The sequence below is a fragment of the Emys orbicularis genome, chromosome 3 (genome assembly GCF_028017835.1).
Source record: "Emys orbicularis isolate rEmyOrb1 chromosome 3, rEmyOrb1.hap1, whole genome shotgun sequence".
NCBI lineage: Eukaryota > Metazoa > Chordata > Testudines > Emydidae > Emys > Emys orbicularis.
Window position 1 is genome coordinate 67,625,310 of NC_088685.1, and position 17,069 is coordinate 67,642,378.

A 17,069-nucleotide genomic window follows, 5' to 3' on the forward strand; every position below is an offset into this window, starting at 1 on the left:
GCCTACCTGAAAGTCACAGCTTGCATGAATTCATCAAGAAGGTCATTATAAGCTTGACCCCTGACTCTTTTGTGCCTCAGTCCAATATATAAGGGATCTTTTAGCAACTCCTGTTAAAGAAAGTATGAACTATTAATAAAACAAGTTACAGTTGTTTATAGTCTGATAAAAACAAGGAGAGAGAGAGAATGAACACAATACAGTGTTTGAGTATTAATGGAATAAATGGGGTATATATCCATTTATCCATCAGCATATAAAGACTGAGGGACTGCAATAAAGAGATTAAAGAAATACTCAGTTGTATCATGTGGGCAATGGAATGAATCTGTGTCATTCCCAAGTGAAGAAGTAAAGATTTAAGTCAGGTTTCACAACTTCTAGTACTGATGGAAATAAGTCAGGACCCTATTATAAACCACATTCTTTTTTTTAATACTTCTCTTAGTTTAAAGAATAGCAAGGAGGTACATAAAAAGGCAAATATTGGTTTTCCTCATAACATTTGCTTTTCATATGTCAAGGTTTCATACAGTGTTTTAGATTATAATGTAGGAGTACCAGCATGCACGGTATCCATTCCACAGAGAGAGTAACCAAGTGCAGCCTTGCCCACTACTAAACTAAGCTAAAACTTGTGGTTTTGGATTATTCTTGTTCAATGAACAGTGTATTTCAGAGGTAGCATATCACATTTTATGTTCTGGTAGCTATGTTGTCATTAAAAAAAAGACCAAACTACCAGTAATACAGACTTATATTTCCGTATTATTACAGATCTGTCACAGACTCTTGGCTCTTTAGTTTCTGTAAGAGGTATGATTTGTCTTGCTATGGCACCAGTCCATATAAACATGGTTTCAAGATGCTCAGTCCCGTCATTTGGATTCCTGGTATAAACTGAGTTCAAACTGTTAGCCAGTCTGTGGCTGTGCCATCTGCCAGTAATTGCTTCTTTTTGATGCTTCTGCTTTGGTTTTTAGATGAGCTAACACTAACTTTTTATGTTCACAAGTTCACTGCTCAGGAATTCTTATTTTAGGCAAAAAGTAGCAAAATGTCATGGTCAAAACATTCTAGAAAGAAAAAACATGAGTCCTTATTCAGCTTTATAAAAAGAACTATGTTAAATCATTTCTCTTGCTATATGAAAAACGGCTTTAATATGCAAGAGAAATATTCAGTTACAAGAAGCATTTATTTCTTTAATAAACTTGGTTATAGGAAATGTACATACTTTTTAGATGTGAATCAAGATTTGGGTTTGGATAAATTATTCAGCCAATTTTTGACCAAAATTAATACATTTTGCTGCAGCAAAATATTTTGTCATATCTATTCACGGCTAACTAATGAGGATGAGATGTTTGAAGAACACAATACCTGCAACACAGCTAACTTGGCAAATTCTTTTCCTCATGTCAGTTTCATCTCAGACACTTGCACCCTACCCTGGTGTATCTGACTCCCTTTCTCATTCCCCTATCTCACTATCAGTACTCCTCTGTTTGTTCTCTCCTGATCACCTTACTCTGTTCTTTCCTTTGGGGGTAACCTCCTTCACTTCATCAGCCTCAGCGTTTCTCCCTTGGGTGATGGTGGGGGCCTGGAGTAAACCAGTCTGACTCCAGAATATTTTTTTCTTCACTCTGGTTTTATTTTTCCTTATTTACATGGTGGGCCTCAGGATGGACCCTAGAAGTTTTCTTAAGCAAAAACACTCCCCCCCTCCCCAAACTCATAATGCAAACAGAAATACTTTTCCCTGCCACCTCTACAGGGTATTACCCTACTATGTTGGCTCCTAGTCGCCAGCCCTTCCCCCAAACAGCTGTTACCTTAGTTTCTTTCCCTATAGGGAGGGGAGATAGCCTTTCCTTCCTCCTGCTGCTGCCACTACCCCTGCTGCAGCTTGTCTCCCATCTTTGTCCTCCTCTTTCCCATCAGAAGAAGGGTTTTTAAAGGTCACTGGTAGCCCTTAACTGGCCTCAGGTGTCTCTAGTTAACCTATGGTAAACTTTTTTCAGCTCATAGGGAACAGAGTCTTCACCATTCTAGGTCTGATATATTTGCCTTCCACCACTCTCTTATATTTGTCAGGACTGACTTTGTCACACCTTCTTTTGCCTCCAACAGATCTATGAGAAGTGCCAGGATGTTCTTCCACTCTGGTACTATAGGAAATTTTAACACACCAATATGAACACAATTGGGCTTGGGCTCATCCTGATCTGTTGTGGTCGTATTACAACCTGGGGCTTTCTGTTGAGAATGCTTTCATGCTGGGCACTGTGGGATTACCTGATCACAGCATCTGTTTTTGTGGGTCTTTGAGAGACTAATTTCAAATGCCTTTCTGAAATGTTGATGGAAACTGAATTAGTTGGGGCTAGCTGAAGCTATGTTGCACTGAAGTTGTGTAAAGGTCAGTCGGGTACCCGTTAAAAAAAATTATCATTACATTCAAAGGAAGCTCTTTTATTGTTTGATAAAAGTTCAGTAGTTGAATGGCAGCCTCAAGGATCAAGAGGATGAGGAAATTATACAAGTTACACAGAATTTAAGCTACTTTGCTCAGTGCAGAAGGGAACAGATTAGTCATTGAACTAATTTTACCACCTGCATTCCATCCTCATTCTCCTTGACTTCACAGCAGCTTTTGACACTGTCAACCACACCCTACATCCTGAATCTCTGTTCTCCACTGGCATTCATATCTCTGTCTTATGACTCTCCTTCTACCTGTCTTATTGCTCCTTCAGTATGTTGTTTGGAGGGTTGTTGCTGGCCCCCTCTCCACTTTTCAGTGGGTATTGCCCTAGGCTCCATCTTTGGTCCCCCTTTTCTCTTTCTACACTCTCTCTCTAGGTACTCAACTTCCGAATTAGCTGTGACTCCTGTCTTTATGCTGATGACTCAAATCTCTCTCTCCATTGACAAGCTGTCTTCCTCAGTCCAATCCAGCATTTCGGTCTGTCTTTCTGATACCTGTTTTTGTGGATGTCACGTCAACATCTCAAATTCAATATGGCCAAAACTGAGTTCTTGATCTTTTCTGTCAAAGCCCTCCCTTCTCACACTTTTCTCTATCACTTTGGACTACTCTACCACCCTTCCCAGTGATCCAAACCTATAATTTGGGTGCCATTTTTGACTCAGCCTTCTCTAGACCCACACATTCAGACAATGTCTAAATCTTGTTGCTTCTTCTTACACAGTTCTAAGATAAGGACTTTCCTCTGTTTACACAGCTAAAACTCTCATCCAAGTCTGCAACATTTTGTGTCTTGACTGTGGCAAGGCCTTCTTCTTTCTGGCCTTAACTACTGCAACCTTCCTCCTTTCAAGTCCATTTAAAATGCTGCTGCCAAGATCATCTTCCTAGTTCATCACTCTAACCACATCAATCCCCTTCACTGGCTCCCTCTTTGCCTTTGCATCAAACAAGTTTATTGTTTTTATCTTTTAAGGCCCATCACAGCTTATCTAGTCCCATCCTAGCTACCAAATTTAGTAACTTATGATACCAGCCTCCACCTTAATTCTGCCAACATTCTCAGCCCTTACCACCTGTTACAAGATTGTTCTCTCTCTCTCTCTCTCTCTATAAATAGTTAATAGATAAAGTGCCCACAGATAGTGCTCAAGAATATTCAGTATAGTTCCTTGGTTCTGTAGGACCGATAAAACTTGTTGCTGTTATTGTAAATGGCTTCTTGTGTACAGCTCTTTACATGGAACCACTTTACATGGAACTCTTACCATTACCTGCAAGTCATCTTCTCCCTAAAAGCTTTTTCCAACTCCACCCCTTATGCATAGAAAAAACTCTCAGACATAACCCATACAGCTACTACTTTATCCTCCTTCAAATCATTCCTGAAGACTCACTCTGTTGTGTTACCTAAAGAACACACCCTGCTGATCACAGCTAGGCAGGTGATGAGCTGTGACTGTTCCTCTTTCCCTTCTCTCTCAATCTTACTAATGTTCCCATACTTCACCTTACCTCTAGCCTAATTAAAAAACAAAACACAAAGAAATAAAACCCAAACAATAAGTCACGTAACTAACAAGGCTGCACTAATTCTTCACCACACTCATTTGCTTGTATTATAACCCCATTCCCTGACTTTTATCTGTTTTATCTCTCAAGACTGTAAAAGACCCCCCTCTCCCCAGGAAAAGGATTTTCTCATATTTATGTTTTTACAGCCCAACAGAGCCCTAATCTTGATTGAAGTCTTTAGGCATGACCATAATAGAAACATTTTTTTACTATCAATAATAACAACAACATATTGTGAATAGAAGCTTTTAAGTATGAATTGAGATCTACAGTCTCAAAACAATTTTGATAGCTAGATAGATGACAGTTTACCAGAAAAATCAGATCGCATTGCCAGCATATTAAGTGATGGCTTAATTTAATATAATTGATGTGACTTCTCATTTAAGAGAAATCTCTAGGAAAAACACCACCACAGATTCAAAAACAAGGAACTGCATGATTAGGTTTGGAAGGATTAATTTTGTATTGGTAAATTTCAGTAAACAGAGATTTCACTATACACACACAAACTGACAAAAAATTTCCATCAATAATAACTGAAATGTACAGATAGGTAAAGTAAAAAAAATGCTGCTTGAGAAAGAGTTTGGTTTTAAGGGTATTTGCTTTATATATTTTGACATGTGATGTTGACAATTTGTGTTTTAATGTTTATAAAAGCTTTAACTTTTTGAAACTCAAGGTTTACTGTCATTAAATAATTTTCTGATCCCCGTATTGCCTATTCTTTCCAGGGTGTCTGGCTGGTGATTCTTGCCCACGTGCTCAGGGTTTAGCTGATCACTATATTTGGGGTCGGGAAGGAATTTTCCTCCAGGGCAGATTGGCAGAAGCCCTGGGGGGTTTTCGCCTTCCTCTGCAGCGTGGGGCACAGGTCACTTGCTGGAGGATTCTCTGCACCTTGAAGTCTTTAAACCACAAGTTGAAGACTTCAATAGCTCAGACATAGGTCAGGGGTTTGCTACAGGAGTGGGTGGGCGAGATTCTGTGGCCTGCGTTGTGCAGGAGGTCAGATTAGACGATCACAATGGTCCCTTCTGACCTTCAAGTCTATGAGTCTATCCCCCAATAATTTCCTAAAACCGTATAAATGTAAATGGATAAATGTTGAAAAAAATACTTAAAAATAAACAATCGTACCCGTCAAAATTATAAAAAACTGAACTCTGACAAGCCTATGTATGATGTATCTTAACAAGCTCATAATTTATAAACATTACACCAGTGACAAAAATGAACACTGCATATGCAGAATAAAGACAACATAACACTGTTAATATCTAGGTTTATAAAAACTGAACAGGAAAATAATTTCTCCATATTACATCGAATAGCAATAAACCATACCTATTTGTCAGACTAGCTTAGATAACCCCAAATGGTTAAGTATCAGAGGGGTAGCCGTGTTAGTCTGGATCTGTAAAAAGCAACAGAGAGTCCTGTGGCACCTTTAAGACTAACAGATGTATTGGAGCATAAGCTTTCGTGGGTGAATGCCCACTTCGTCGGATGCATGTAATGGAAATTTCCAGGAGCAGGTATAAATATGCTGGCAAGAATCAAGTTTCTTCATGAGGTTGATAGATTTCCATTCCATACGGCTAAATGCAGTGCCTTGCTGCCATCATGTGCCAGCAATGCCCCTCTGCTATGTACATTGGCCAAACTGGACAGTCACTACGTAAAAGGATAAATGGACACAAGTCAGATATCAGGAATGGCAATATACAAAAACCTGTAGGAGAACACTTCAACCTCCCTGGCCACACAATAGCAGATGTAAAGGTAGCCATCTTACAGCAAAAAAACTTCAGGACCAGACTCCAAAGAGAAACTGCTGAGCTTCAGTTCATTTGCAAATTTGACACCATCAGATCAGGATTAAACAAAGACTGTGAATGGCTAGCCAACTACAGAAGCAGTTTCTCCTCCCTTGGTGTTCACACTTCAACTGCTAGCAGAGGACCTCACCCTCCCTGATTGAACTAACCTCATTATCTCCAGACTGATTCTTGCCTGCGTTCACCCACGAAAGCTTATGCTCCAATACATCCGTTAGTCTTAAAGGTCCCCCAAATGGTTAGTTTGTAATTCTAGTGGTGCTCAGAGTCAGTTTTAAGTATATGCTGCTATTTCCATTATAAATCAATGTTTCCAGTATTTTACCTATAGACATTCAATTAAACTGAGAATGTGTATCTTCAATTCATGCGTTTTCAGATTTAATTAGTTATTAAGCATTGATTAAATGAACTTCTAACTACTGTGCACAATTATTTACAGAGGAGATTTTTCCTACTTACTATACAGTCAACATACTTTATTTGAAAAACTTGTCATTTGCCTTAAATAACTTTATCTCAATATTTGCAGTATTCTAGGAGCATGTTTAACTGCTTTGTTCAACTGAAGTCTATGTAAATTTGCTGCAGAATGCTGCACAGTATTTTTAAAGTTGTGTAGGAAGTGCTCTGCCTTTGCCGCATTCCATTAAGACCACTGCTGCTTTTTTTTATTTATTTTTTTTAAAGAGCATAAATATTCACTGAAGACTATGATATTTTTATAATCATGATATGCACAAGACACAATATATAGAATTCATGCTATGGACTCAACCATGGCTTTGCAACGAGCTTAACGCAAGGGACAGAGTGTTTTTTCACTGCGCCTGTAGCAGTCTGGAGGAGTGTCTTCCTATCAGTCCCTCTGCTGCTTCCAGGAGGGGAAAACTGTGCCAGGCCTATAGCCAGCACAGCACTAGTTCCCTGGCATGGAAATGCAGCTACACTGACATGCGGTAGGTGGCGAAGCTTTGGTTCCACCCGTTCTCAACCCTCCAATTAACCTGCATGATGGGGGGTCATAGTGGCTCTCCAGATTGTGTTTCCTCTCCCAGGTTAATAGCCGTGTGCCTCCTTACAGCCCTGCACCACCACGTCTGCCAGGCCACAACGTGGCCCTATATAGTTAGTCAGCATGTATAGTTTATCCCCTTTCAAATTTCAGTAACTCATATGCTTCATCCTCCCCCACCACCAGCATGCATTATGATTGGCAATTTTTAAGATATCTACTGAAGGAAAATATTTTTTTCCAAAAGCAGTTGTTTGTTCTATCCAGAGCTCTGCAAAAAAGTTTATTTTTTCATGTCTCTAATTTTTAAATTGTCAAACCAAGTTAAATGAAGTGTTTCAAAATATTTCATAGCCAGATTGAGACAATTTGCCAGGTTTTCAGATTGAAGCCAACTTTTGCTGAACTATAAATCCATGAAAATCAAGATATACAGCATAAATGCTGACAAATCCTTAATTGTGTAGTTAAGCTTTAGTGCAGCCTTCAGACACTGTTTTCGAGTTCCCTTTGCTCCCTCATCACCACTATATCTGGTACACTTGCTGGTATCCACAGACCAATAACTAATATAAGGGAATCAACAAATAGTGTCAGCCTAATCATGCTTGTATGATCACAACACACACACCTTTGCAGAATGTTAATGAGGCACCCTTAAAAATGTAATTAACTTTATGTCCACAGGGCTCTTTAGGGTTTTCAGTTTGGGTAGAGTCTTATAAGCACAGGCAGTTAATTCAGCAATACATCTTGGTTGAAAGCCTGTACAACTTTTCTGAGAGCTTGAAATTCTTTTACAGCTCAGTGCATACTTCTTCACAAAAGTGTTACAGTTCAGCAAGGAACTACCAAAAAGTTCCTTTAAAGTCCTGTTTGGAGTAATGTATGGTGAAACACAGATAGGAGAGAAAATAATTAAGCATTCAACAACTGAAAAGAACAGTGGTCATTTCTAAGCCGTGAATGGCAAACTATTGTGCAACTTCTCTTTTTCAAAAAGGCACTGAAGAATAAATAAGCTGCTTAAGCACATTATCCTGTTATTCAGGTCACAACAGTGCAAACTAGATCAGAGGGTTTTTTTTAAACTGTTCACACATTTTGAGAGATTAACATATTTACCACTGACTATTTCATGGCTTTCAAAGCCGATTACTGAAAAGAAAATTCTATACTACAATCAAATATGTCAAGCCATGATTACTGGATCCTTTTCCTCAAGCGAACAAAAGAAACTTGAACAACAAACTTCTTGTAGAATTTAAACCTTTTTAATGTTCTTCTGGAGATTTAATCTCCTTCAAACTATAACTCACCTTTCTCTGGTTAACAGATTTGTTGTGTATGTTAAATAATATTTAATGAAAACTTGAACATGTCTATTTTACACACTAGTGCTTTAATGAAAAAAACTACACAGAAGATATAAAACACATTCATACTTAGAAATGCAGCAAGTTCAAACTTTATCCTTGTAAACGTTTCCCCCCAAAAGGGCTTAATTGAGATTCTTTCACTTGAAAGATCACATAGATCTACTTAGAATTAGCTGTGTAAAACAACAAAGAGTTCTTTGAAGCACCACCTGAACATATTAAAACTGTAATGATCTCTGAGGTTGTTAAAAAAAAAGGCAACTCATTTATATTACTTTTACACACAGAGCTAAGAGATCAGCAAGTCATCAAGGTTCAAGAAAGGCCCGAGCTGTACACCTGGCTCCAATTTAGATTCAGGAGCCAAGCCAATGACACAGTAGATTACACAATTGGTGTATTTCATCATCAGGGAATGAACATGCTGAAATACCATCTCTATCTATGAACAATATATGAATTCTGGTTGATTTTATTAAATTGCTGTGTCACTGAATGCCTCAGTGTATGTGTAATCCACCATTTCTGTGCCATGTATCTCCCAGACCAGGAACAATAGACAGTTGTTAAATCTTGATGGTCATCCATTCAAATGGGAGCATCTTAGGACAATAGGCTGGCTGAAGTTAGGAGAACCAGTTTTCTCCAGCTTTTGCGCAAAGGGCTGGGGTTTGAAGGAGTAGAATTTTTCCAAAAGCAACAAAGAGATCAGATGTTAGCACTGGGTTTTAAAAACCAGAGCCTGAGAGACTCGGGGGGGGGGGGGGGGGCGGGAAGAGAAGTCAGAGGAAGGACTCACAGGAGGAACAAAGACACAAGCTTTTGGAAGGAGAGGATACATTTCTGATGGCGAGAACAGCCAAAGTCCAAGGAAGCTGGCTAGAGAAGAGAGAGGACAGACTCCATGACTGGGAAGAAAAGCCTGACCTGGAGAAGTGGAGTCCCAGAATGGGGAGCTGGAGCCCAGAAAGATACAGTCCCGGTTCTGAAGAACACTCCAGAATGGTGAGGAAAGCGAGGCAGGGAATGACATATGGACTTCTTATTGTTTTTGTCTGGATCTGTATATTTCTTGCAGTACCTAAAGTAAAGAGTGACTGATTTTGAAAGCTTTGTAAAGCCTTTGTGTTAAGTCCTTCAACTATCACATGTCCCTGAAAAAGTAAACTGTACACCAGAGTAAACATAAAGTTGATGTTCTGAGAAAAGTGTGCTCAGGAGTCTGGGGGAGCTGGCACTAGTCATGGGGCTTAAGGCGTTGGACCATGGGGTCTCAACACTCAGAAGGGAATGTGAGACAAAAGATCTGCACCTCAAGAATGTGCCTAGAAACCTAAAGCCAGAGGCAGTGCCTGGACTCTGCTCAGTCTCAGGCAGTGAAGAGAACACAGGTCCAAGATATGGGGACCCAAACACAGTAGCCTGGTGAGTGTCCAGCTGGGGAAGCTCAACCAGGGCCACCTGTACTCAAAATTGGTACTGAAATATATCTTTGGAACAGATACTTTCATTTTCAGCAAACAGCCTCCCTGGAAAATCAGAGGCATAGGACCCACTCCTACAACATATTGAGCATCTCCACTCATACTGAACTCAGAGGAGAGTTCTCAGAATTAGTGCTGAGTGAATAACTGATTTTTTCATTCAGTGGCCAAACCAAAAACCAAAACTGACATTTTTCAGTTTTTCTCACCAAAATAAAAACAAAATAAAATTGTTCAGGTTGAATCAACATTTTCAAAACAAAATGGTTCATTTTGAAATGAAATGTCAAAATGGCTCATTTTGATAATGTCAAATCAAACCATTTTAACTTTTTCTAATTTTCCCCCCTAATTTTTAAACAACCAAAACTATTCACCAAATTTGACCTGAATTTGTAAATAGTTTTGGTCTCCCTGAAACTTCATTTTTTGGTGAATTTATTATTCTCCAAAAAAAATTTTTTGACCAGCTCTAGTCAGAATCCCTCAGGCGTTATTCAGTATTGCAGAATTGCACCCTTAGGCCATATCTACTGTACAACCACTATAGCAGCATAGCTATGACACTTCAGCTATGGCACTGTCGTGCTGCAGTGTAGATGCTACTTACATCGATGAAAGCAATTTTCTATCAATGTATTTAATTCATCTCTCTGAATTTTCTATCAATGTATTTAATTCATCTCTCTGAGAGGCATTAGCTACGTCAAAGAAGAATTCTTCCTAGCCACATCTACACCAGAGGTTAGGTCAACCTAACTATGGCACTCAGGGCACGAAATGTGTCATAGATCTGAACAATGTAGCTAGAGCAATCTAATTTTTAAGTGTAGACCAGATCTTAGAGAAGGCGTTAGAAAAATGATGGGTATGCTGCAGCTCAAAGGAGTATAGCACTTTAACTGGAAAAAATTCCTCTCTTTCTATAATCTCAGTTTCTTGATTCTTTATTTCTGAAATAAATTGTTTTCAAGAACAACAACGGGTGTTGGGAATACACAGGGCACCTGATCATCCTAAAATACGAGGAGTCATGCTTTCCAGTATTTCAAATATTTAAAATTTCAGTGATGCAATACAAGTTTATTTTGTACAGTGCATCACAAACAAACTACCACACAGTATTTTACAGATTTAAAGAGACTCTGTCAAAATAAAAATCATATTCTCACCATTAGTAGAGATAGGGTAGATTAGTAGAGGGGGGGGAGGGATAGCTCAGTGGTTTGAGCATTGGCCTGCTAAACCCAGGGTTGTGAGTTCAATCCTTGAGGGGGCCACTTGGGGATCTGGGGCAAAATCAGTACTTGGTCCTGCTAGTGAAGGCAGGGGGCTGGACTCGATGACCTTTCAAGGTCCCTTCCAGTTCTAGGAGATGGGATATCTCCATTAATTAGGGTAGAAATTAGAACTGGTCAGAAAACAGGAAATTCCAATATTTTGACGTTTGTTTTTCTTCTGAATTGCAACAAAATGCTGAAATCCCAAAATACACTGTAGATTGAAAATCTACAAATTTGATGCAGAATTATTTAAATGTTTTGATGTTAAAACATTTCATTTCAATAACGTTGAAACATAATGTCAAAAAATATTAAATACAGATTATATATAATAAACATTTTAATATAATATAAAAGTCTAAATGAATCAAAATCGTAGTCTAAATGAAACATTTTAACCTTATCAAAACAAAACAAGAAAATATAAATGATTTATTTTGATTTTTTTCTTTCAGAATTTTGTTGAAACAGACATGCTCCTGCAGAGCATTTTAGTTTTAATGAAACTGCACATTGTGATGGAAAACAGTTCCATCAAAAATTTTTCAACTGCATTTCAAATGCAGTTAAGTTCTTTTTTAATGTTAGCAGCAAGACTCTGCATTGCACATTATTGGAAAAATTTCATTTCTATGGAATTGTGGCATAGTAAAATATGGACTCTCCTTCTGTTGGAAAAGCTTTCACACCAAGTGCATGTACAAGAGAAGTGCCAAAAAGAACTTTGGTCACCCTTTTTAATATAGTCAGAGGAGAAATCCCCAGCCAGTAAGCCAGAATCTTTAGTCAGGTTCTTTGAATATTAACCTGATCCTGAATAAGTAATAAGTAACATGCAATATAGTTGCATTAATATTTTATTGTAACTTTGTCTTAATAAAAAGTTTAATTTTTTTTTCTGAGTAGCTCTAGTAGAAAGAGAAGGATGGATCCAAACCCTCCAAACTTGGAGGAAATATAAATTTGAATCCAGATTTACTTATTGGCTTATAACCATCCCTTGTTACTAGTAATGTAAGAGTCTTATAAAATGAAATAATTTTTGCAAATGTAATTTATATTTTTCCATTTATGCTGTTTGATTCATTATATACTTTACTGGGCAGTTAAGTTCTATTGGTAAGGTTAATTTTCTACCTACTTTCATTTTACTTTCTGTTTCACAGCCATTAATCTGTTGTATATCAATTTTCTGCCCTTTATGAACTGTTAACAATGGTAAAATGTTTTCATTTAGAACAGTCAAATGTATAAAACCAGCTCAATTCATGTTAGGGTTTGAAAACGCCCCTCTTTTTAAACAAACTTATTTTGCGGTCTAATCTTCTTAAACAAAGCAGCAGATGCATTTCAGAAAATTTGTGGTGTATATCATTATAGCCAATCTATTTTTTTTAAGGGTTCCTACAAGTAGGCTTCCAAATCCATATTTAGGGACCTAAATAAGTTGCCTGATTTTCAGAAGTGCTGAGAACCTTTCAAATATCATTGTTTTCAGTTTCAATTAGGGGTGCTCAGAACGTATGAAAATCAGTCCCTACATAACCAGAGGGCAAGAGAATTTAAGAAGCTGTTTTATCATAAAACATTTGGGGGGGGGGGGGGAAATCTTATGCTAATTTATGAAATTTGTCTTTTCTGAAGTTTTTTCTTTGAAGCATGTCAGCTAGCATTTCCTAGCCTAGGAGGGGACCATGGACTGGAGTGAAGGATAAGCCTTTACCACCACATCTCCACACTGCATATGGGATCCCACAACCAGCAGGAAACATCAGCTTTGGAGGACCATTACTCTTCATTCAACCCTGCTGAACAGGCAGGTCCTGCTGTGGGAAGGTTGGTCTCTCTTCACTTCTCCCTGCCAGACAAGGGAACAAATGTGCAAAGACTTTCCAGCTTTCTGCAGGGGACCTCCAAGTGGAATAGAGTAACACTGTACTCCCAAAAATGGGAAGTCATGTAATCCATGCCTTCTGTGACAGTAAAATTGTTCTAGACGTACGAAAAGGAGAGAATATCAGTTTTAAGATGAGACTCAAAAGGGGTGGATGGTTAGCCAATGTACTAATAGTAAAATTACCAACCCAAAGTAGCCGCTGAGATATATTACTAGCATATGAGGGAGGGGCAAGGGGACAGGACTTGTAGTATACTAACCATTTTTCCATCTGTGACTTTGAAAGCACAATTGTAACCTATGTCAACGTGGGCAAAATTCTAGGCCTGTGTTATGCAGGAGCTCAGACTAAATGATCATAACAATCCCTTCTAGCCATAAAAATCTATGAATATATAACATTTATTAAAATAAAATTATGCTTGAAGTGAAAATGATTTCCACAGAAAGAGACAAAACACTGAATAATATAATACATTTTTATTTTGCATGGTTAAAATAGTTTTTCAAAACAAATCTACAGTAAATAGTTTGACATTTTAAAACATTGATACAATGAAAAGTGGGGTGTGACTGATGGAGGGAAATAATTATGTAAATCAAAAATAATTTTCTATCTTATTTTTTCATGTCTACATATGTATAGTCACCCCCAACTAGTGTTTTGTACAACTCAACCAGATCTCAGATGGACTCTTTTCAAAGCCAGACTTGATTTGGTCCAACTATGCTTGTTCTTTCCTTTTATAATGCAGCTTATCTTTTAATCAGTTTGACCTTTAAGCCTCTTGTTTGCCTTCTGCTCACTAATTTCTTAATCTAAAGAGAAACTAAAGGTTATAGCTCTCACTAGACAAACTCTCCCCCTGACCTCCTTGTTTCCGCTCATTCACTTTTTCCCCCCTATACTTTTAATTTTCATTCTCTATCCCTCTCTTTGGTTAATACTACTGCATCTAATCCTTCTGTATCCTTTCCCCACCCATACAGATTAATTCACATGTGCAATCTTCTGAACCCTGCCCATTCTGGGAGTTCTTACTCTGCTGAACAAGAAGCCAAATTTTCAACTGATCTAAATTGGCATAGCTCTAATGAGTCAAAGAAACTACAATGATTTACTCTAACTGAAAATATAGCTACAAATTTATAACAATAAGTCATTACAAACATCTCCATCTACACATAAAATTTCTAACAAACTTCAAATATCAGTTTTAACTTTTTTCCCCGGCAATAAACTTCCCCCTAGAGTCAAATAAATATATTGACCTGTGCCACTTGTTCCCACTGCTACCCTCAAGGAAAGAGCTGGGAAAGCAGCTGAGCTTTGAACCATGTTCTAAAATTCAACAGATTCTGATATTTATCAGACTAATGGGGAAAGGGACCAGACATGAGAGCCCTTAACTGAAACATAACTGCCAAGAGGTATTTAGACATGGAGAAATGCTAGTAATAAGATACATTATTCACTAGGCTTTGTCAATACCTTACAGAATTGACTTAGGGGTGAGTACCATAAATAGGGTTACCAGGTGTCCAGTTTTCGACCAGAACACCCGGTCGGAAAGGGACCCTGGAGGCTCCGGTCAGCACCGCTGACAGGGCCACTAAAAGTCTGGTTGGCAGCACAGCGGGGCTAAGGCAGGCTCCCTACCTGGCTCTGCACGGCTCCCTGGAAGTAGCAACATGTCCCTTGGCTCTTAGGTGGAGGCACAACCAGGGGGCCTCCGCATGCTGCCCCCACCTCGAGCACTGGCTCCTCAGCTCCCATTGGCCATGAACCACGGCCAATGGGATCTGTGAGGGTGGCGCCTGCAGACGGGCAGTGCGCAGAGTCACCTTGCTGCCCCTGCACCTAGGAGCCAACGGACATGTCACAACTTTCATGGTGCTGCCCGAGGTAAGCGCTGCCCAGAGCCCGCACCCCTCATCTCCTCCCAGGCCCCAACCTTCTGCCCAGGGCCGGCTCTGGCTTTTTTGCCGCCCCAGGCAAAAAAGCCTCCGGCCGCCCCCCCCCCGCGGGGGGGGGGGGGCGGAGCCTGGGGGGGGCGGCAAAAAAGCCTCCGGACGGGGGGCGGAGCCGGGGGGGGGGGGGCGGCGAGCCCCGGCGGGGGCTCCGCTCTCCCACCGGGGGGAGGGCGGCCGGAGCCCCGGGGCGAGGGTGGCGAGCCCTGGCGGGGGCTCCGCTCTCCCCCCGGCGGCCGGGGGCAAGGCGCGGGGTCGGCCGGAGCCCTGGGAGGAGGGCGGCGAGCCCCGGCGGGGGCTCGGCTCTCCCCCCGGCGGCCAGAGCGCCGGGGGCAGAGCGGCGAGAGGGCGGCGAGCCCCGGCGGGGGCTCGGCTCTCCCCCCCCGGCGGCCGGAGCACCGGGGGCAGGGCGGCGAGCCCCGGCGGGGGCTCGGCTCTCCCCCCGGCGGCCAGAGCGCCGGGGGCAGAGCGGCGAGAGGGCGGCGAGCCCCGGCGGGGGCTCGGCTCTCCCCCCGGCGGCCAGAGCGCCGGGGGCAGAGCGGCGAGAGGGCGGCGAGCCCCGGCGGGGGCTCGCCGCTCTCCCCCCGGCAGCCGGGGGGAGGGCGCGGGGGCGGCCAGAGCGCCGGGGGGAGGGCGGCGAGCCCGGCTGTGGCCCCGCTCTCCCCGGCGGCCCGAGCGCCGCGCCGCCCCCCTCCAGGTGCCGCCCCAAGCACCAGCTTGGTTGCCTGGTGCCTCGAGCCGGCCCTGCTTCTGCCACAGCCCTGAGCCCCCTCCCGCACCCAAACTCCCTCCCAGAGCAAGTGAGTGAGGGTGGGGGAGCGTAAGCGACAGAGGGATGGGGGATGGAGTGAGCGGGGGACAGGGCCTCGGGGAAGGGATGGGACAGGGGAAGAGATGCAGGGAAGAGGGCAAGGCAAGGATGTCTGAATTCGTAGTGCCAGTTGTGCATTGCTCATATGGAGAAAAGTAAGTGCTTTCCTCATTACTGTATGCAGATGCTATATTTCAAATGCATTGTAGTTCTAAAAAGCACTCTTAGAAATTCATGGGTTTTCAATGTTGGCAGAGTGGAATACTGAACTAAGAGCAGTCCCAAGGAAATGCACAGAAGATTGTGCAAACACTGGGATCTGTGTGCAGAAAAGATTAGGTACAGGACTTTTAAGTGCCTTGTGCAAAGAATCTAAACATTTAAAGACAAATGTATTAAATAGTGCAATATGTTGCACTGGAGTAAATGTTTTGCTAAGATCAGGAGGAGATTTTACTAACTAAAATAAAATTGTTCTTTTCCCAGTTCTATACTGGCATGCTACGTATATTAACATGCTTCTTCTGAACAGAGAGCTCTTTTTAGTCTATGCTTAACATCCACATTAAAAAGTTACCATTCAAATCACAGTTCTTTAATATCACAAAGTTATTTGGCAGCTTGGAAAAGAGAAAGAAAGGTCTATTTTCTCATACAGTATTGCCAAAATATTTTTTTTTCAAAACAGTACACATAAAGAGAGAAAAAGCAGCCAGAAGGTCAGTGTTCTACATGACTTGTGTCAATCTGAAAAGTAACTGCACCCTACGTGCAATAGGGAAGACTGTACCACTATGGTGCACAGTTGGATAACCTACAGAGCTACAGGCTGTGTCATATGAGTGTGTATTAAGTGGACACTAAATCAAGGCATCTGGCATAATTATGACTGTTGCCATCTGCGGTGTATGACAAAGCTCATGCAGAGTGCCTATGCATTTCCATCTTTCTACAGGAGCCTGCAAAAATTTGTAGGAATCAAACAAGACCTCTGAAGTACTCTGAAAAAATCCTGAACTATTCCAAACAATAGTGTGGATAAAATATTTTAAGCTTAAGGCACCATATAGGTCATATTTGCTAAAGTGTCCCTTCCCCAAAATCAATCTGATATATCCAGGACTCTTATTTATAAACACAATTATGTGACCGCACAAATGGCCATATATGTTACATTTGCAAAGACATCACACATCTCTCTGTGCTACATACAGCCAACATTTTGCATCTTCCAATTCCTCAGCTTGACCACCCACGATTTTAAGAGCAAAAGCCTCCCAGGGTCTCTGCCGAACCTGACCGTGGGGGAATTCCTT

At 41.0% G+C, this 17,069-nt stretch overlaps 1 protein-coding gene across 2 annotated transcripts in view; it reads right to left on the bottom strand.

Moving 5' to 3' along the window:
• ME1 (malic enzyme 1) overlaps window positions 1-17,069 on the bottom strand; it is a 358,560-nt gene that overhangs the window by 144,684 nt on the left and 196,807 nt on the right. For both annotated transcript variants that reach the window (XM_065400345.1, XM_065400346.1), the window contains exon 6: window positions 7-110. In XM_065400345.1, the coding sequence (XP_065256417.1) occupies window positions 7-110 (104 nt within the window). The remainder of the gene's footprint in view (window positions 1-6; window positions 111-17,069) is intronic.